The sequence below is a fragment of the Myotis nattereri genome (genome assembly GCF_964212035.1).
Source record: "Myotis nattereri genome assembly, chromosome: 3".
Lineage (NCBI taxonomy): Eukaryota > Metazoa > Chordata > Mammalia > Chiroptera > Vespertilionidae > Myotis > Myotis nattereri.
In genome coordinates, this window is record NC_138077.1 from 176,932,617 (window position 1) to 176,954,598 (window position 21,982).

Here is a 21,982-nt window from a genome sequence, read left to right on the forward strand (position 1 = left end):
GAATTGGGAGTTATAAGGGTCCTGTCCTGCTGGGAGAGGTCTACTGAGGTAACCCGTGTAAAGGCTCAGCACACACACCTGGTTGAGTTGCGCGTGTTGGGGAAATGTTAACTCTCGGTGTCACCAAGCCCTTGCTTGTTAGATGGGGCATTGTGCCAAGCAGTTGAAGTTGTAAAATGCTCCACTAATGGAAGCCCACTCCGATTACCATACAGACACAGAAGCACTGTCACAGAGAGCGGGGTTAGAACAGACGATGGTACTGCGAGGCACATTCACTCGAGACTGAGTTGATGACACTGGGGTTAATGGCCGGCTCTGCTCTGCCGCAGGTCCCAGGTTCACTTTCACCTGGGTTCCTGTTTCACTCTGGGCCTCCGTTTCCTCACTTGTCAAATGAGGGGTTAGATGAGATAACCCTGATGGTAGTTTCCACTCCTAAAGCTGTGCCGTCTTGGCCGTCAGGGAACTGTCCCCTCTTCCTCCCTTTTCTCTCCCTTTGTTCCTACACATACTTATTGGCCAAAAAAGAAAAAAAAAAGAGCCTGAGACAAACACACCCTCCTCCATGAGGCCAGCGCCATTCCACAGCCTCTATTGTCAAGGGATCCTGGAACAGCCATTTATCAGCCAGGCTAAAGCAGCTCCTCGCCCAGCAGGATTGGGGGGCAAAAGTAGGTTTACAGATGTTCATACGGAAAATAATACAATAATTAATAAATAACAATACAAGAATAAACTCTGTGTTACATACTCACAACTGTAAACTTACTTTTGCCCACCCCATATATTTTCATCACCAGCTTTTTTTTTTTTTTTTTTTTTTTAAGCACTGTGTCAGGCACTGTATAGTGTTTTACCCATATAAACTCAACCCTAAGAATAAGCCCAGTGGAGGAATAATTATTGTCTCCATGTTACACACGAGGAAACTGAGGCATGGAGAGGTTAGGTCAGGTTGGATGTCCAAGGTTACCCAACTTGAAAATGTCAGTGACACATTCTTCTCAGGCAGCCTCATTCCAGGCCACACTCGGACTCATGTCTGCTTCTATATATTGACAGCTGGGGGGCTGGGAGCCACAAGCACCTAGAAGCTGATGGGACGGGGTGGAGACAGTTCAGGATTGGTCACTCCAGGGCCACCAAGTGACCAGTCCCCCTTGGCTGTTCCCCTGTACATGGGACAAACAGCCCTGATTTTCAAGCAAATAGTCCTTCTGGGTTCTCTCAAAGGCCCTTTCCTGCCCCTGTCACTTCATTCCCACTGCACTACCTGTGATAAGACCCTCATTACCTGGCTCTGGCATTTCTCTGACAGCCTCCTCATTGGCCTGTATCTCTGACCCCACAGTCATCCCCACCAATCCAACCACTAAGTTGTTCTTCAGTGATCTTCTCAAGGCTCCGGCCACTTCCTCTGCTGGCTCCTCCTTGGATGAAGTCCAACTTAGAGCAAGTCATCTTAGAAGCCCCAACATTTTTATGCCAGCACATTCTCTCACAACGCCTCTCTCTGCTCCACACTATCCTACCTTCTGAATCGACCACACTAGCACCCCTTGCAGTTTTTAAATATGTCCTGTGCTTTCCCAGCTCCATGCCTTTGCCTAAGCGGAGTCTACAGCCCAAAATGTGCTCTACTTTTCTGCCAGTTGAAATCCAGGCCAAGCACTCACTTCTAAATATCACCCCACAGTACTGAACACCTCTGTCTCTCTTACTGGGTTGGGAGCCCTGGGGGTGAGGACAGTGTTGGCTCTGAGTTCCCTGTATCCAGAGCGCCTAGCACACGGTAAGAGGACCGTGGGTGTTTGTTGACTTGTACAGAGCTGATGGGAGTCAGATGACATAAGGAACTTTTTTTCTTCCTTTAGACCCAAGGCAAATATGAATTTGCCCTGACAGAATATGAATCTTACTCGGATTTTGAGCGTAATGTCACAAAGGCGGAAAGAAGCCAATTTAGTTTTAGCGCTGGTTTTACAATCCCTGGAATATTTGAATTTGGCATCAACATGGCAAATGATAATGGCCAACGTTTTGTCAGCCGAACCAAAAGATTCTCTCATACTGTAAGTACCCTCTTGGGGCTCTTCAGTTTCTCTCTATTCATTTGAATTTTCATGCCCACTGATGTGTCCATATTCCACATTACTTACTAATCCTAGCAACCAATTGTAATTCTATTATCTTGAAAATCTCTTCACACACACACATACAAAATAGCATGGTCATATGTTGACTTACTCTTTAGAAGACCAGGCAGCGGTAGCCTTCTCAAATTATTTACCCTTATTTTCTAATAAGCTTTTCCCCGTGGTTTTCATTCATTGAAGATTGTAGCTTTGCCAGACCAGATCAGCTCTGGAGGCTTTCCAACCCAGCAATCTGACTTCCATCTCAAATTTTCAGCTGACATTCCTCTACAGAAAGTCACCCAAGACCTCCCCTCGGACTTCTTGGGGCATTGGGTGGAGCTGACCTCACAGCATGCACCTGTTTCTTCTGTATTCATTCTGCTCCTTATCCGTTCCCTTCCCGGGTTCTAATATCCCCACCTGGTCTTTATTTAATTCATGATACCTTCCCTTCTGACTCTACAGCCCGCCTGGTGAACTCTCACCTCCCTCCTCTACAAGGACAAGCCCTGAGCCTTCGTCCCACACAACTTTTTCTGTAAAGCGCCAGAGAGCAAATATTTTAGGCTTTGTGGGGCCCTACAGGCTCTGTTTCCACTACTCAACTCTGCCACTGTAGTGACAGCAGTTTTGGACATAAACACAGGGGCATAGCTGTACTCCAATAACACTTCATTTCCAAAGCCAGGCCTCAGTTTGGTGTGCAGGTTGTGGCTGGTTGTCTCTGGCCACACACAATGGCTAGCCTTCCTACAGCCTGGCTATTACTCTTTTCACCAGAAGATCATGAAGAACTTGCTTTCGTGGATCAGCAAACCCTGTGTCCCATCAGAGTTGCCGCTGTGCCCCTGCTGCCCCTGCTGCCTCTGCTGTCCCTGCTGAGTCTGTTTTTGGTTGTCTCCCCTCTCATTCCTCATTTGCTACTTTAAGGGCCTGAGCGAAGAGCGAGTTCTTCCACGCTGAAAAGGACATTGGAATATTTATGAGATTTGAGAGCTTGTCGGAGAGGCCATCTCCCCTCAAGTGTCCTAAAGGAATCATAAGAGTGATGACCCCGGGCCGAGAACACCGGGTGGTATTTGTAAAGTTCATCTTCTCGTTCCAGATTCCTAACTTTAAAGGTCTGGTTTTCCCATGTTGGTATTTCATTTAGAGAAGCAGATTTCTGCATGCACGCTCTGACCTTGAGGTGGCCCGCTATAAGCTGAAATCCCGAAGTCTCATGCTCCATTACGAATTCCTCCAGCGAGTCAGGCAGCTGCCCCTGGAGTATGCCTACGGCGAGTACAGAGACCTCTTCCGCGATTTCGGGACCCACTACATCACGGAGGCCGTGCTGGGGGGCATCTATGAATACACACTTGTTATGAACCAGGAGGCCATGGAGAAAGCAGGTACCCAGCCCAGGGGAGCATGACTTTCCTGACGGGCCACGTGTGAGCTATGTGTGTTGATGGGGAGAAGTGTCCATGAGTTGCCGGGAGAGGAGTTAGAAGCAGTGCTCCTTGTTCTCCTCCTCCCTCCCTGGCTATCCTTTCACAGTTTCATTTGCAGATTCCTCATCCTTTTTTTGTTTAACTTGTTAATGTTGGTCCTTCAGCCAGCCCTCTGTCTGGGCGATCCGCTTTTCTATAACCATTCTCTCCAGACAATAGCATCAAATATCAGGGCTTTAAATGCCTCCCACATGCAGATAACCCCCAGTTTGTATATCCATCCTGCACTTCTTCTCTGCAACCAAGAGCTTATGTCAAAATGCCTCCTTGATATCGCCATTCAAATGCCTAACAACCATCACGCCCCCAAAAAGAACACTTGCTTTTCTTTTCCAAATATGTTTCTTCCAGAATCATGGACATCTCATCCAACCTGTGGCTCCAACTGAAAACCTAGGAGTCAACCTTGGTTATTTTCCTTTCCTTTCAACCTATTAGCAAGTCCCTTTAGCTCCAGCCCCAATCACCTTTTCTCTCTATCTTTACCGTTTCCATCTTACGCTCACCCCAGCATCAGTCCTTCTCAAACGGTGAATGTGAATTATTTGAGAATCTTGTAAGAGGTACGTTCTGATTCAGTAAGTTTCAGGTGAGACCTAGGATTCTGCATTTCTAGCAAGCATGGACGTGATGTCCATGCTGCTGATCCACAAACCACGCTTTAAATATCAAGGTGGGAGATCTTCACCACAGTCTCCTACTAATATCCAACGCCCCTTCCTCCTCTGTGATCCTTTTTCCATACAGACAATACAGGTCTTTCCAAGTGTAATCTGCAAGTCTAAGGTGTGATCTCTGCTTTCCAATTGGTATTGTTTCAAACAGCGTGGAACTTGTCAGGTTAAGAGACCTGCCCCAGGTCACACGGTTTACAGTGGCAGAGCTGGGCCTTGGCTATCCGTACAGTGTACTCGCTAGAAGCCACAGGTTACCAAATATAAATGTATGTCATGGTGGCCTTAGTCTTACCAAGATCAAGGGTTCTACACCAGTAATTTATAAAGTGCTTTTCATACTTCCTCAAACAGGCTCTGTGATCAAATAACTTGAGGAAACATAATTGATCCCACTTTAGGAGTTTCCCAAGCACACTGCCATGCCATGACCTCTCCACCTCATCTGATGCCACACCGGTCACTCTTACTGGACTACAACAGAAGCCCTTTTGCTTATAAAACCTACCAGTACAAGAATTATAAGTGATAGTATTAAAGGATTAATGTTTCAAGGAACATGCGTGGGGCAATACTGATTACCAGACAACCCAAGTAGTCAAAATTCCTATTCTTTCACTGGCCTCAAAGTGCTACAGAAAGGTGCTACAAGGCACTCTGAGGTTTCAGCAAGCCAGGGGAGGAGGATACCTGGGGAGAATTAGAGCGGGGCAAGTGGGAAATGATCCAAAAATGAAGAATAAATGAGGAAGGGGCCCCTTTGCCAGGTACTGGACCAGGCACTTCATATACATTGCCTTAATTTATAAGCTCACTCTACTACATCGAAGATTAGAGATGGGTGGGTCGGGGAAGGGAGACATTGCAACAGCCTATATTCCCTGGACCAGTCCCTGGAAACTTCACAAGGAACCACGTTTTTGGAAAAGGACTCTGAGCACTTCCCCTCGTGGGTGAGTGGCAAACGCCCCCAGAGACCATAGAGAGTCTGGGGGGAAGGTGGTCCTGGTTTCATATGCTGTCTTGGTCCGGTGCAGGAGCTGCTTGTATTTCCTGTCATCAGTCTGGCTTCCCATTTGTCTGAACCTGAGTCCCTGCATAGCCATGACACCCAGCAAGGGCTGGGCCTCTAGGATCAACCACAGGAAGGGGACAGGCTGGATTACCTTTCGGTCATGAGCCTCTTTTCTTGCTTCTTTCAGATTATTCTCTTAAGGATATTCACGCCTGTGCCCAAGCAGGTTTTAGAATGGGTGCTGCCTTTGAAATAGTCTACCTCAAGCTCGGTGTGTCCATGGCCCTGTGCAAGGGTGTGCTGAAGGAAATCAAAGGTGAGTGGCAGGGGCACATGGCATCTTTCCCTTCTAGGACTCCAGGACTTGGTCTTTCTTTACGTTAAATACTGGATATTCCAAGGCATTTCAATTAAAATAGTAAGTCAGCCCTGGTCAGGTGGCTTAGCTGATTGGAGCATTCTCCACACACTAAAGGTTATGGATTTGATTCCTGGTCAGCGCACATACCTAGGTTATGGGTTTGAACCCAACTGATCTCTCTCTCTCTCTCTCTCTCTCTCTCTCTCTCTCTCTCTCTCTCTCCTCTTTAAATTAGTAAAACATATCCTTAGGTAAAGATTAAAAATTTAAAAAAACATTCATTCAATAAAAATGTACCTACTCCTACTATGTGCTGGGCATACAAAAATGAATAAAATTGTATTTCTGTCACACGAAGTAGGCAAACAAGGAACCAATGATAAGACAGTGACAGGCACCTAACCCAGTTGAGAGCATCAGGCAGGCTTCCTAAGGGAGGGGGTCATTTGATTTGTTGCTGGAGGAGTAAAGATTCAAGGTTGTGTTTTAGGCAGGAAAAAGATCTAACAATGGAAAATTAGTCGGGGGTCTGGGTGGGAGTTGGCCTGGCTAGAGGTAGGATGCTAGAGCTGGAGGAGGCAGGTGAGGAGGCTAGTCCTTCCCTGAGACAAAGGGCTTTACAGAGACTAGAAGAGCAGGTGAAGCCACAAACCATACAGCAGAGCCCATGTGGCAGGAGAGACCAGATTGGAGTGTGGCTGGGTTGCAAGGTGCATAATGAAGCCAGGGTGTAAAGCCAGGCATCTTAGGAGCAGGAATCTTGAAGGCCTTATGGGGAAGCTGGGAATCAATACAGCGCGTGGAGTGGGAAAGAAAAGCTGGTCAGCAGGGGCTGCAGTCCCCAACCCTCTGCACCTCCAGCAGCTCTCTTTTGTCTGCTCTGCTTACTAAGCTTATGCAAAGCAAGTTCCACAGCCAAAACAAAAATAAGTATCAATCGCTGGTCTCCTGCACTGTGACTGGTGTGTGGTTGACATTGTTGTTTATTCATTTTGGTGCTGCTGGGTCCGAAGGTGTGTCCTACATGCGGAGGCACACAAAACGCAGGCGCTCTTTAAAGAAGACTTGTCAGCAGATGGAACATTGCTCAGCACCCCAGAAATCCTTGCCAACCATGGCTTTTCCCTTCCTTCTGGAGATGACACCATCCTGACTCCTCCTTTCTTAATAGTTCTACCTCCCATATGACCCACTGACCAGTATGGCTCAGTGTGGCTTGTTTTTGAACTGTATATGGATGGAACATCATCTTTTCAGTTCTCTGGGTGGATTTTTTGTTTTTGTTCTTTTTATTCAACAGCATGATTTTGTGTATAACTCTAGTGAGGTCATTTTTATCGCTGCATAGTATTTTGCTGTATGAATACAAGTTTGTCCATTCTGTTGAATTTGGATCATTTGCTATGTCATGCACTTAGAATAAATGCTCCTATGAGTGTTCTTACACAGTCATCTGGTCCCTGTCTCCCCAGGGGCTACACCTAGGAGTGGAATTGTTGGGTTGTTGAGGATGTACTTTTTTTATCTGTCTTCTAAAATGGTTGTCCCAGTTTACCCTCCTACCAGCAGTATGCGAATCTGCCTTCATACAAAGCATGGTGTTGCAGGCTCAGAGCTGAGTAGTCACTTGACACCAGTTCTTTTAGCCTCAGGCACATAGATAAATTAGAATGGAATGACTCACTGATATGATAGAGGGCTTTATGGGAAACTCCGTGAAAAATTAAATCACTTTATAGTAGACACTCTTTTGTAGGTATGTATCCCTTGCAGAGCCCAGTCTTTACAAATTCTCCCAGCTTTAGTCATCCCACACAAAGAAGTGCTAGAGCTTAGAGCTTGGGCAGGGTTCATGTATACATGAATTCCTTCACACCCAGTGCCTAAAAATTCTCATCTGCAAAGTAAAGATTATATGTTTCTATGTCACAGTGAAGATTGAATGAATACATGTACAACATTTAGAAATTAGTGACTAACACATAAATGATCAATAATCTATCTATCTACCAATCTACTTACCTATCTATGATCTATCAATCTACCCATATGAATGTATATATGTATGTATGTATGTATGTATGTATGTATGTATCAGCTATCTACTAATTATTTACATACTAGAGGCCCAGTGCACGAATTCATGCATGGGTGGGGTCCGGCCAGCCCACTCATATGGGGGCCGATGGGGAGGGAGGGAGGGTCGTGGATGGTTGGCTGTCCAGCCCCGCCCCCAATTGGGGTGGGGGTGGGCCAATCTGGGGTGGGGCCAGCCGGGGAAGGGATCATGGGCAGTTGGCTAGCTGTCCCCACCCCTGATTGGTCATTCTGTCATTCTGGTTGCTTGGCTTTTATATATGTAGATCTATGATTTATTTATTTATCCATATTTATCTATCTATCTGATATCTACCTTCTATTAACTCACTTAGTGACTGGAATTTATGGATTCTCAAAATAAATGTCCCCTTGTTCTGCCTCCAACTTGCATCCTATATGATTGGGTGAGCTGCATTTTTCCCATTGCAATGTGACTCCCTTCTGGCAGGGATGTGTCTATCCACTTCTCCTGGGAAAACTCAGTGAATATCACGGTACCTAGGTTATTAGTTGGTTATTAGTTGGTTATTAAATGCTAAGGTGCAAAAGTAGATTCCCTGACATCCCAGGTCTCTGTGTCCATATCAGACAGAAACAATAGAAAAAGCATGGTAGAGGACTTGGTGGTCCGCGTGCGAGGAGGAGCAAGTGAGCACGTCACCGCCCTGGCCTACAAGGACCTGCCAACAGCGGACCTGATGCAGGAGTGGGGAGATGCAGTGCAGTACAACCCCGACATCATCAAAATTAAGGTATTGCTGGGTAGCTGCTCTACCCATCCTCCCCTCTGCTCTGAGCCAGGGTATGGGATACAGAACCCAATAAGGCCTACCCTAATCTTGAGGTGCATACATGAGAATGGAAAATATATCTGAAGTGAACCAATTACAGTGTAACTGCTCAGCACCAGCTAGTGACCCCCTACTCCCTCTCACTGGGGCCCCCACGTTGCTAAAGAAAATTAACCACCAGCTTCTAACTAAAGCCTTCTTACATTAATATTGTTTCCATTCCATCAGAGAATTACTCACTCAATTATTTGCTCATTTAAATATTCATTCAGGCAACCTACAAATAGTTGCTGTGTTTCAGTAATGTGATAGGAACTAAGGCACTGGAGGAAAATAGAGGAAGTCCAAGGGTGAAAAATACAGTCTATGCTGCACAGTAAGACACACTTAGGCATAACAATCTCATTGGACAGGATAACATATCATGGGAATCATTAACATCTTTTGGGCACCTACTATTCCCATGACACTCTGCCAAGGGCTTTCACGATGTCATTACAATTAATCCCCACAAGTCTGCAAGTTAAAATGTTTATCTTTATTTTGTGGCTGATAAAAAAAAACAAGGTCACAGAGGTCGCACCCAATTGTGGCTGCTTGGGAGTCTCTATTGGGTCCAGACCTGAGACCTGCACTTTTCCCCTCCTCTCCAGACTTTCCTGTGAGTTTAAAGAATAAAAAATAATGATCCCAACCACCTGTCACCCAAACAAGAGCAGTTTTGCAAACTTAAACTAAAAGGACATTTGCCAGAACAAGACTGTCACACACATCAGCAGTGGTAGGTGCTTGCCTGTGGGGCCTTCAGGATGGTGTCCATGTCATACTGTACACCGTCCTCCTCTTGCCATCATGTGTACAGTCATTGATGGTCCAGCATCAGCCCCTGGAGATTTACTGTTGCAGTGAAGGAGGGAAAAGTGAGGAGCTGGAGCTCCAACATGAGACTCTGCAGTTCCTAGCCCTGGCAATTTCCTACAGGCTCTTTATTTGTATGTCAAACACATCATTTCTGCAGAACAAGAAGGCTGCCATTCACGTCCTCTAGTCAGTGGTGACATTTAGGCAAGCATTGAGAAGGATAAAGTTGCAGGCAGCTCCAGAGAAATCTGGGGTTGGCTAATGGCATGGTGACATTGGGTGGCATCACGTACGGGCATGGGAGAGAGAACAGGGAAAAATAGATCCCTAGTATTTACATTTTACTTATCTCTTACCGAATTTTTTATTTGAAACTGGAAATTAATGACTTGCCCTGATTACCTTCCTAAATAGGTTGGATCTGCCACCCTGCACTCTGGGAATGTCAAGTGCCAAGTATATGATGTGATATGGATGTGGGTGTGTGGGGAGGGGAGGAGGGCATGTTAGCATGCTAAACATCTCAACCAGGCCTGCAGGTGTGAAGCACTTTACTGAAGCTCAGAGGCTTCTCTGCACATATGGGATGCCATTCACATGCTCTATTCAGGGGAGGGTTCTGGAGCCTGTGTGGGCTGATGGAGGGGAAAAGGTGAGAGAATCAGAGATGTTTTCAGGAGCGGGGGAGGCAGGTTTTTTGGAGGTGTTCCTAACCTGAGTTGGAAACATACATTCTGGGCAACCCACTCCCTCATGCAGTTTCTGGCAAGAGAAAACTGCAGATGGCTTCCCATGGTCTCTGAGGAGTTCTTCTCTGCAGAGTCCCTGACCGGGTAGCTGGAGCAGTGATTGCTTCCAGGACAGCAGGGCCCTCTACGTAAGCAATTCCTAGACACAGGTGGTGGCCAAGGCTTGTACATAGACTTGCGTTGAAGATGACGATCATGATACCTGTAGGAGCCAGGTGGGCAGGGCAGAAAACCACAGAGGAACCCGTACACATTGTCTGCTGGCAAACTTGAGATACAGAGGCTCTCTGTTCAAAGGAGAGTTACAAGAAAGCGATAGACAAATGAAGAGCATTCTGAACACAGCAGATTGACATGACATTCAAGATGCAGGAGGCAAGGGTACGTCTGAAATATAGAAAAACAGAAATAAATTTGGAAAGTATTTGCTTTGTGATTATAACAAACATCAAGAAAACGAGGAATTGATGAACTAAAAAATAGAAGCTGAGATGTTTAGACACTAAGCAGATGAAAAGGGAAGTAGCTGAATACAGGGAACCAGGAGCACAGTAGCAGAATTAAAACCCACATTGGAAACTATAAAGAACAGAATTGACACTGCAGGAAATTGAGTCGATGATGTGGAAGGGGCTATAAAAATGTTCTTAGAATGCAGGAGCGAAAGACAACGAGATTAAAACAATGACATGTAAGAAATATGACAGAAAGAGAGCACAGAGTGGAAATCGAAATCTCAGGGACTTCTTCCTGAGAAAGACAAGAGTAAATGTGAAGATGCGTTCATCAAACACATAATGAGGGGAATTTCCCTGAGCTGACAGTGCCTCATTGAAAAGTAGGCAAAAGTACGGGGGGGGGGGGGGGGCGGGGGGGGGAACTATAGTGAAACACATCCTGGTGATGTTTTTTTGTTTTGTTTTGTTTTGTTTGTTTTTTTAATTACTCTTAGAGCAAATATAGCCTATAACTATAAAAGTCACACTGGTCTTAGAATTCTTTGTAACACTAAATACCAGAAGATACTGGAGTGACAACCATGGTCTGGAAGGGAAAAGCTTGTGGCCCATTGAAATGATCCTTAATGGATAAGAAATCCCAAAGATATGTTGAGATGTTAAAGAAAGTACGTACAGATTTTTGCCAGATTTAGCAAGTGAAAAATGCAGGATGTCAAATTAAATTTGAATTTCAGACAGATAAGGAATACTCTTTGAGTATTAGCATCTCCTCAGTATTTCATGGAATATATTTATACTAAAAATTTGTTGTTTCTCTCAAATTCCATTTTACCTGGGAATTCTTATTTAATGGGCAACCCTAGTCACCAGGCCTATGATCCATGTACATTTCTCTAGTGATCAGGGTAGCTAGATTGTGGTCTGAGACCCAGGCTGAAAGAAGACACTGTATGGAGCTTGGGCATTGCCTAAGGTAGAAAGAAAAAAGTATAGTAGTGAATGGTGCTCACAAAGATGTCAGGACAACCTAGGTTACACTGCAGTAAGAACAACCCCCAAACCTCAGTGACATGTTCCAAAGTGTACTGGTCAGGGGCTTTCCTCAATGTCACTCAGGGAGCCAGGCGATGGAGGTTTTATCTTGGCATCTACTCCCAAGATCACCACAGCAGTGGTGAGGGAACAGGAAAAGTCAGCTCACTTTGCTCCCAAGGTGTCACCAGGGAAGGGGCACTCCCTCTGCACACCTTTCCCTGTGCGAAACAAGTCACGTTGCAAACCTGTCCTTAAGGATGGCAGAGACTGCTGCCTTGCCGCCTGCCCAGAAAGCAAAGAAGCTGACATATTTGCTCAGCAGTGATAACCAGCACACCTTTCTAAAGCAGCTTCGTCAAAGATGCTTGCAAAGCACATCACTCTGACCAAGGGAAGGTTTACAATACAGATAGCACAGTAGCATTGCTGGGTAAGATAATGTTGGACTTAGACTGATGGATAGCACCCTTAGCAATAAATTCTGAATTTCAAATGAGGAAACCATGAATATCTTTAAATGGCAGGTTACACACCAACCAAATAATTTTGCCACAAATGAAATTCTAAATGTGTCTGCAATTTATAAGACACATCTCAAAGAAATAGACAACACTTAGAACTCAGATGATGAATAAAGATGCAAAATTTTCAACTTCTCTAGGAACTAAAAAGTTAAAGTAACAAAGCAATATTTTTAACCTATCAAATTGATAGTTATTAAAATCTATAACACTTAATGTTCATTGAGAGTGATGAAATGGGCACCTTTATAAAATGAGATGGGACTGTAAATACGTACAACCCTTTAGGAAAAGAATTTAATTGTATATATCCAAACTTTTAAAATTCTTTTAGTTTTTGATTCAATAACCCTAAGTGCAGAATCAGCTAAATAAATAATTTTAAAAGTTGGTAACGATGCATGTATAAAAACATGCCTTGATCTATGTTGTTTGTAATAGCAAAGGAGAAAAGAAAAAGGAAACAACCTAAATATTTAATAGCAGGGCAAGTGTTGTATATATTCTAGTTCAAGCATGTCAAACTCTAGGCCCGTGGGCCACATGCCTCATTTATTTGGCCTGTGTTAGCCTTTGAGTTTGACATGCTTGTTCTAGTTCATCCATACCACAGGATTCTATGCAGCCATAAAAAATATTCTTTTATGCTCATAATATGATGTGAAGTGAAAAAAGTGGAATATAAAACTACACTTTCCTTAAGCCACCTATTTGAGGTATGTATTTTTCTACCTACCTATCCAAAAATATACACTTGCAAGAAACAGACCACAATGTTAATGGTTCAAATCCTTTCCCACTACTGTGTGGCTCTGGTTAATCTATTTAACTTTTCTGTGACTTAGCCTTTCATCTGTAAAATCCCATATAATAAAGAGGTAATATGCAAATTGACCCTCACTCTGTCACGCCATCACAAGATGGCTGCGCCCACAGTGGAGGCAGGGTTCCTGTAATGAGCCCTAATGAGCAATCAGCAGGGACCTGAAGCTGCACCTCCTGCCCAGTGGGGCTTGACAGGGGACCTCAGGCCACACCCCCTGCCCGGTGGGATTTGAAGGGGGACTTTAGGCCATGCCCCCCACTTGGTGGGGCTTGACGGGGGACCTGAGGCAGGGCTTGATGGGGGTAGGGCCGGCCGGGTCTGGATCTCGCCCAATGGGGGTGGGGCCAGCCAGGTTGGGTCTCATGTGATTTCAAGGTGCACGTAGGTGGACAGGAACTTGACTCTGGGTCCTGCAGTGTGCCCCAGACTCTGACAGGAGGAACATTTTCATGTACATTTTACTAATTTTCTTTCATCTTTGACACTTCTATTATAGAGAAAGGGCAAATAGCAATATTAAAATATTTCCTCTAATTAATTCCCTTTTAATGTGCACAAATTTCATCCATGGGGCCACTAGTGGGAATATAGAAGACCACCTACCTGACTCATAAGATTGTTGTAAAGATTCAGTTAGATTATGTTTGTTGAGTATTTAGTTCAGCACCTAATAAATGCTGGTTATGGCAATAATTATTATCATTGAAAATGTCAATCACCAGGGTCCATTGTGGAGAAGTGCATGGCACTGAACAGATAGCAACCATCATCTCTTTGCAGCAATATGATAAATAAAATTTATAAGGGCAGGGATGCTATGGACCCAATAATCAAGGTGAGAAATTAGGACTGTGTATTTTGGGGAAGAGATGGGAAGAAAAAGGAGGGAGGAAAGCAGGGAGAGAGGCAGGAAGGGAGAAGAGCAAAGAGGACCAGCAAACCAAAGAACAGGCAGCTGTGTCATATTAACTTGATTTAAAGAGGGAGCTGTGAAGATCTGAGAGTTGCTGCTCAGAACTCCACCAAAGTCTGCAAAATGTGGAGACCACTGGGATAAGGTTAGAAATGGAAATAGTCAATAATAATAATAATAATAATAATAATAGTCACTTTTATTAATAGTCCTCATGAACTAGTAGGAAAAACAAAGGCTTTGGGTTAGAACCCTGGCAGCTCTTTTATGAGTTATTTGACTTTGTTCAGTTACTCAACCTCCCCTGAAAACAAGACTAATAACTGCTGCCTTATGAGAATGAAGTGGGATCATATTTGTAAACCACCAGCACAGCTTCTAGCACAAAGTATACCTGGAAGATTTAGTCCAATTCTGCCTCTGACTTTCTCCCTCTCCTGGAGCAAATCTCAGGGCTGGGTTCTTCCTGAAAGGGAAAGCTGCCGGTTGGAGCCCATGGTTGGTGTACAGCAAACCCTCCCCCATGCACGGGCCAGCAGGCTGGAAGGTTCTGTAAACAGCCTCTGGATCAATTCATTGACCACAAAACAGTGAGACAATGGGACCACCAAGGGGCCTTTCTCTGCCCACTGGGGCGAAGGTCAGCATCAGACGCATTAAGAAATGGAAGCAATTTTCTTCTCACTGGAGGCTTCTATTAGGCATGATTGCCTGCATTTAGACAGACCCTAAACTCTCTAGGGCTGGATTAGGGCAGGATCACAACCAAAATCTGGAGAGGAACCTGGCCCTGGAGCTGAAACTAGAGCCAAGAGACTGAATAGTTTTAACTACCTTTTGGGATGTGGCCTCTGGCTTTTCCTGATCTACAAACACCACCACTTCCATCTGTGGCTTCCAAGTCTCAGACACTGCTGAGCTCTCTGTGCAACCAGCATCCCTCTTTGTGCTTCTACAGTTCTGCTATGCACACCCTCTCCTCCATGCCTTCTGCTACTGGCGTGATGGTGAGGTCTTCAATCCCCCTTGAATTGATCCACTTTATTAGCGGTTTTCAGGGCTGGATCCTAGAGGCAGAGCTGAGGAGTTTGTAGCCCTGATCGTCAATTTATAATCTAATTAGTAGAGAGACAGAGATTTCAACACATAAAAAATGTATGGAAAAGTGAGCAAAAAGAATTTGTATTGAATGAGTAGTAGAGTATTCTGAGCATTTCATGATGGGAAGGTGTTCTGTGAGCTCTGGAGCTTGGGAAAGGCTTCCCGATAGTGTCTCTGGCATGGTGTGAATGCTTTTGATAGATTTTGACGAGGGAGTGATGTTAGAACCAGGTTCCCATAATACTTTCAAAGAGCTGCTTGAAAATCACCTCCTCTCCCCACCAGAGACAGATGAACCACCTGCTCCTCTCTATCCATTAATTTTCCCCTATTACCTGTGCTGTAAGTATCCATTAGTATGCTTGCCTCTACCTCTGGATTCTGAATTTCTTGTGAGTGGGGATTTTATCTTTTCCTTACTTGTGCTGACTTCCTGGCACTTATTCAGTAAGTATTGGTTGGCCTGAACTTGAATGAGCTTATTTGTGGATAGTAGGTGGAATGGGACAGAGAGATGATGGGGCATCCATCTACACTCTGGGGCATTTATCCAATGCCATAGGGGTCTACTTTGGGTCTCTGTGCACTGACCCCTTGCCCATTCCTGGGGAGCCCTGCTTTACGCTTCTATTTGATGAATGTTTCCCCCTGACATAAAAGGCTTTGCTTGCTTCCCAGGCATCGCCACTGTATGAGCTGGTGACCTCCACAGACTTCGCCTACTCCAGCACAGTGAAGCAGAACATGAAGCAGGCCCTGGAAGAGTTCCAGAAAGAAGTCAGCTCCTGCCTCTGTGCCCCCTGCAAAGGGAATGGGGTCCCTGTCCTGAAAGGTACCATTTCCGGGGCAGCTGGTGTCCCTGGTGGGAGCAGTCCTGTGGAGGGCTGGTTCTGGGGCCAGAACATGTTATCAAAACCTCATACCCTCTAGAGTAGTTCAAGAGTTTCTAGGTCAATCCCTCGCCTCTGCCTCGAGCCCCAGGGTCTGTCATGAAGCTCTTTTCATTATCTCAATGGGAAAAAGGGGGCCCCCTGAACATTGGAGCCCCTTAAACCTGAGCTTCTTCAACCTAACTCGACATTAGGACTATGGGCATGCCTCAGAGACAATGCAGGCACAGTTACCAACCACGGTAACAAAGTGGGTATCTCAATAAAATGAGTCTTAGTCTTTTTGCTGGTGGGGAGTCTTGCCTTCCCTCTGTTAAAAAAACAAACAAAAACAAAAAACAAAAAAAACCCACAAAAAATACTGCAACACCTGTGAAGGGCAATAAAGCGAAGAGCAAGAAAACAAGGTATGCCTGCACTTGAGACCTTCAGAACTACTGATGCTTGGGGCCAACCTGGATCTTGATATGAGTATCTTTGGAGAAGGTCCCTTCATCAGGATGGTGACACCCTCCCCACCAGCCTGGGTGTGACCCACAATTGCTGAAGTCCCCACCTCTCCTGGACGCACCTAGGAGACCCCTGCCTGGTCACTCCATTCCTCTGAGGCAGTAAATCCCAGCCCAGGCTTCAGGTGAGAATCACCAGAGAGCTTTTCACAAACACAAAGCTGTTGTTCCTGCCCAAAGTAATTAAAGTGAATCCTTGGGATTGGCCTTTAAAAAAGCCTCCCAGATGATTCCACTGTAGAGTCAGGGCTGAGAAGCTGTTCTGTAGCTGAATTCAGTGGTAGACAGGATTGAAGATTTCAATGAGCTGATAGACTAGTGGGTGTTACATTGAACTGCACCAAGTGCTAGTAGAAGTGTCTGTTAGTCTAGCTCCAAAGACTCAGAATGTAGGCAACTAGGACATGCTGCTCTGGCTGTCAGGATATCTGGGTTCCACCACAGGGACACAGTAGGTGACAGCCACATTAAACTGAAGACAGGAGCAGGCTGAGGCTGTGTGTTCTGTAACAGAAGTGGGGACAGACTCAGGGAATCTCTTCTGGCCAAAAAAGAAGCCCTGGGCTGAGCAGAGGAAGTCTTTTGTGCATCTCCTGACCAAGACATGGTGAGAAGATTGGAGGACTGGGGAGGGGTAGCAAGGATGGGCCACGAGGACTTGATTCCTAACTTTGAGGATTACACTGGGGTCCTTGCAGTGGGCAAAACAAACATGGAAGAGTCTGGGGCCTGGCTTCTTATGCTCCTCTTGTGATGGGCTAGAAAAACTCTGAGGAAGCATTCAGTCCAGCCTGCTGCCAAAACAGGGCACCTAGAGCAGCTGGTTCCAGCAGATTCCAGCCCAGGGAGCCCATTGGAGTTGGCAGAACAAGCCAAGTGGATGGAGCAAGCTCAGCAGAGAGGACCCAGAGAAGGCCTGTTCTCATGGAGAAAGATCCCAGCTACCCAGTGGAAATTGAGGAGTGTGTATCTACTTTGTTGGACAAGATGGATATGAGCATAGCAGACATAAGTGAGAGCCTAAGGCTGGGAAGTTCTACCATTAGGACGAGGACACTGAGTGAGGGTCAGTTCATCAGGAAGGAAGTCAGCCACCAGTTCAAAGTTTTGATCTAAGGTTGCTGAAATCCCCATTGCCTTGTGTGAAATTTGGACCTGGAAACTGGGACCCACCTGAGGTTCTACCCTGGAGGTGAGGGAGAACATGAAGACAGGGCTGGGATGCTCGCAGGGCCTGCTTTATGAAGGACAGTCCTGTGAAGAGATTCAGTATGACCCAGATAAGAAGACTCCAGGGTGACATGTTACAGATTAACACAAGGAATAACTTACAGGGTATTAGACCTGGCCCAAAATAGGATAAGACATCAAAGTGAGTTCCCCATCACTAGAGGTGTGCAAGCAGAGGTTAGATAATTAACTTGGGGTGAAAATGACCAGTGGCTTCGCTGACCACAAACATGGCTTTTGACTCTGAGCAACAAGACTAGGTCAAATATCTACTAACTAGAGGCCCAGTGCACAAAATTCGTGCACAGGGGGGCGAGGGGTACCTCTGCCTGGCCTGCAATGACACAAGTGTTCCAGCCTGGCCAGAGGCCCTCTGCAGCCAGACACGGAATGCTTGCTTCATTGCTGTGGTGACAAAGCAAGCATTCTGCCAGGCCACTCATACTGTCCACTCTCAGCAGCCATCCCCACCCCCCACCCCCCACCCCCCAGGACTGGAGGACTCCAGCTGGGCTGAGAGGACTGAGCGCCGCCATCTTGTGGCTATGGGCACCACCATCTTTGTGATGGAGTAATGGTTAATTTGCATATTACCCTTTTATTAGATAGGATGAGTAGTATTCCTCAACAACTCCATATAATTCAACTCCATATGACAGCAATAAATATGTTCTTTATGAGCAAAGGATCCTCAAGAAAGGAGTAGGTATTCTTGGCACTGAACCTTCTTATTTCAAATGATTCAACTAAATGTCTCTAACTGGATGGGAAAGCAGTGATGTAGAAAAATGAACTCCAAGGTTCTTACATCACATGGTTATAGTTTACGTTCTCTCTGCATTGTCTTTGCAGAATCACACTGTGACTGCATCTGTCCCAATGGATTCGAAGGCCAAGGCTGTGAGATCACCTCACGGAAAAGTAAGGAGCCTTTGAGAGTTGGTGGGGAAAGGGAACACTAGAGGAAGTCCAGAGAGTAATTTGAAAGAGAAGAGCAAGGTGGGAGTTGCTGGTAGGGAGCTGGATCCTATGAAACTTGAGATCCATCCTGGCTATAGATTATAGATTTAATTACTGTCACAACCGAGAGTGCTTCATGTTATAGGACTGCTAATGGCATTTGCAAGTCTTCTCTTTAGATCATTCTGGAATGCTTACTTTTTTAAAAAAAAATTTAGTCAACTCCTATTCAGTCCTCAAAATCCCGTGCAGATGCTCCTTGGTTCTGTAAAAAGTGCCCTAACTCCCTTCTCTCCCCAAGTAGAATTAGTTAATTCTTCCTTTGGATTCCTGTAGGACTTCGAACATATATTTACTATAGCTCTTAGCACATTGTACTTAGGGTTCTGTGTGTCTATTTCCCCTGTATATTTGAGTAAGGATGACATGTTTAATTTATCTTTGTCCCCATGTCCCAGCACAGTTGGGGCTCAGTGGTATGTGTTGAAGGAAAAACTGAAAGTCTAAACTATCACTAAGATCCCTTCCAGCTCTCAAATTCTTTGGCTGGTTTATTATCTAAGTGTTCTCAACCCCTTACTCCTCCTTCCCTTTATTTTCCTTGCTGCAGCTTTTTTGGCGATACCATTATAAAAGGAAATGGCACATTAAGTGGAAACAATAAACATTTATTAGGCACTTTACCGTGTAGCAGGCCCCTTGCTGAGTGCTTGGACTCAGCTGGGTTCAAATTCCATCTCTATCTTTTAATAACTGTAGCCTTGACCACCTTACTTCACCTCTTTGTACCTCAGTCTCCCCATCTGTAAAATGGAGGTGATGATATTAACTTTCCAATAGAGTTAGTTGTCTCGAGTTTCTCATCAGACATATAAAGCACTTCTAATGATGCTGAATACATTGTAAGAGACAAATGAATATTGACTAGTTTGTTTTAGAGCTAAGTAAATAGTGCTGCCTGCATTAAATCCTTTTGATTTTTACATGTATTTTACATATTTTGTAGCTTACATAAATTAAATTTGTATTTTACACATATTAAATTTTTTTAATCCTCACAACAACCTCATAAAGTAGATACTATCAATATCCCCATTTTAAAGGTGAAGAAACAGATTTAATGGGCCATGAACTAATAGGCACACAGTTGGTATGTGTAGGAACCCAGATTCAGGTCCCTTGGGTCTGACTCTTCAGTCTTTGACCTTGACTCCTGTCTGCACTATTCCTGTCCCCAGCAACACATTCAGGGTTGTCTTCACTCCCTCTCTTCCCACACCTCAGCCAGGCCCCACCCAGGGACCTGCCAGGGAGTGTACAATCAGACAGCCCCAGGATTTCTGCTGGTTGGCAGAGACCTTGGACAACTGCTCCCCCAGTCTTCTCATTTTACAAATGGGAGGCCCAGAGATAGGAAGTAGTGTACTCAGAATTACACTGTGAGTGAGAGGCTCAGCCAGACATGGTATATCTTGGTGGATATAATTGATCATTTGCCAATCTCATCAACCAAAAAATCCCCAGAGCAAACAAAAATGTCAGTGTTATTACCTCAGTTCACACACACAAGGCTCACAGTAGATGACATAGCTCCTATTTTACACATTGAGAAATAAAGTATTCAGCGTCCTATTGTTGAAAAGCATTCATTCAACAAATATTCACTAAGAGCCTCCTATATGCCAGCTCAAATGCTGGGATTCGGTGGTGAGAGAGCAAATAAATCAGATATAGTTCATGTCATCATGGAGATTCCTCTTTAGAAAGAAGGGCCAACATTATTTAAATATTGTCCCAGAAATATATTTAAAGTTTTAATTGTAACAAAATGCTACGAGAGCTTCAAATATGAAGAATTGATAGGGAGTTAGGGTCAGGAAAGGTTTCCCTGTAGGAATTAAAACTTAAACTGATATCTGAGGGGGAATAGGACTGTCAGTGGTTCTCAACCTTCCTAATGCCATGACCCTTTAATACAGTTCCTCCTGTTGTGGTGACCCCCCAACCATAAAATGATTTTTGTTGCTACTTCATAACTGTAATTTTGCTACTGTTATGAATCATAAAGTAAATATCTGATATGCAGGATGTATTTTCATTGTTCGTGACCCACAGGTTGAGAACCACTGGACTAGATGAATAGAGGAAGGAAGAGTGTTCTTGGCAGGGGGGATGGCATGGGCAAAGGTCCTGTGTAGAAGGAAGCATGGTGAGAACAATGGCCTGAAAGGACAGTTGACTGGAGGGGGAATATCAGAAATTCAGTCTCCCAAAGCCTTTTGGGTTATACATCCCACCCCACCCATCACAGGGCACTACAGTGTAACAAGGGCTAACTCATGTTCCTTGACGTTCTTTCTTATAGATGTCCCCACTGATGGACAGTGGAATTGCTGGTCAAACTGGTCTCCATGTTCTGAAGGACATAAAACAAGACAAAGACAGTGCAACAATCCACCTCCTCAAAACGGGGGCAGCCCCTGCTTGGGCCCTGCTTCAGAAACACTTAACTGTTAAGGAAGGGAGAGCTCCCCGCTGATAACACTGCTGTGGGCTGCACACAGCGAGAGGTCTGAGCCCTAGGAGCTCAGACAGCCCACCCCCCACTAACTGCTCCTCCCCATACTAGCTCCCACCGGGGCCAGCCCAGGGCTGAAGGATGGTGCCATGCAGGATGCTTACAATAAAGATCTGCAAAATGCACATGGCTGGAACCCACAGTGAGTTAAATAATTATAGGTTCCTGAGGGGCTTAAGCACCTTGGTAATCCTCACTTCACTTACTTCTATAGTTTTCTTTCACTCACATTTACTGTGTTAGCAGTTAGTCACTTTGAATTCCTACTGTCTAGCAGTGACTGGCACAGAGTGGGTGTCCAATAATGAATCAATAAATAGATATTAAGTTGCACCTCTCTTGAGTATACAGTCTCCTTCAGTGACAGTGGCAGTTCATATTTATTGAATGATTACTTTGTACCAACCACAGTGCTTAATTCATCAGCATGTTAATTCATCCCACCCTCATGACAACCTTAAAAGGTGGATGCTATAGATGAGCCCTATTAACAGGTGGGGGGACTGAGTCTTAGAAGAGTTCAGTGACTTGTCCAGGGCTACACAGTTAGCAAGTGGCAGAGTTGGGCTGCAAACCTGGGCACTTGGGTTCCAAGATTTTAAACTCGTAATTATGGTTCTCCCTTCCTCTCAGTAAATTCGGGCATTTGATTAATGAATATTTTATGAAAACATGGGAGACAGTGCCGTGTATGTGTGTGTGTGTGTGTGTGTGTGTGTACGCGCGCATGCACGCACATGCGCTATTTACAAATCTCCCAGGCATCATAG

General features: G+C 44.9%; 1 protein-coding gene across 1 annotated transcript in view; it reads left to right on the forward strand.

The window, feature by feature from the left end:
- The window catches only part of C8B (complement C8 beta chain), a gene marked incomplete at its 5' end in the record, with an annotated part of 38,212 nt that extends 16,668 nt beyond the window's left edge, over positions 1–21,544 (forward strand). Inside the window, 7 exons of the mRNA XM_081088403.1 lie at positions 1,878–2,075; positions 3,295–3,535; positions 5,514–5,642; positions 8,376–8,539; positions 15,724–15,877; positions 18,527–18,595; positions 21,000–21,544. Coding sequence (XP_080944529.1) covers positions 1,878–2,075; positions 3,295–3,535; positions 5,514–5,642; positions 8,376–8,539; positions 15,724–15,877; positions 18,527–18,595; positions 21,000–21,151 — 1,107 coding nt within the window. The 3' untranslated portion in view covers positions 21,152–21,544. The remainder of the gene's footprint in view (positions 1–1,877; positions 2,076–3,294; positions 3,536–5,513; positions 5,643–8,375; positions 8,540–15,723; positions 15,878–18,526; positions 18,596–20,999) is intronic.
- Positions 21,545–21,982: the final 438 nt, after the last annotated feature.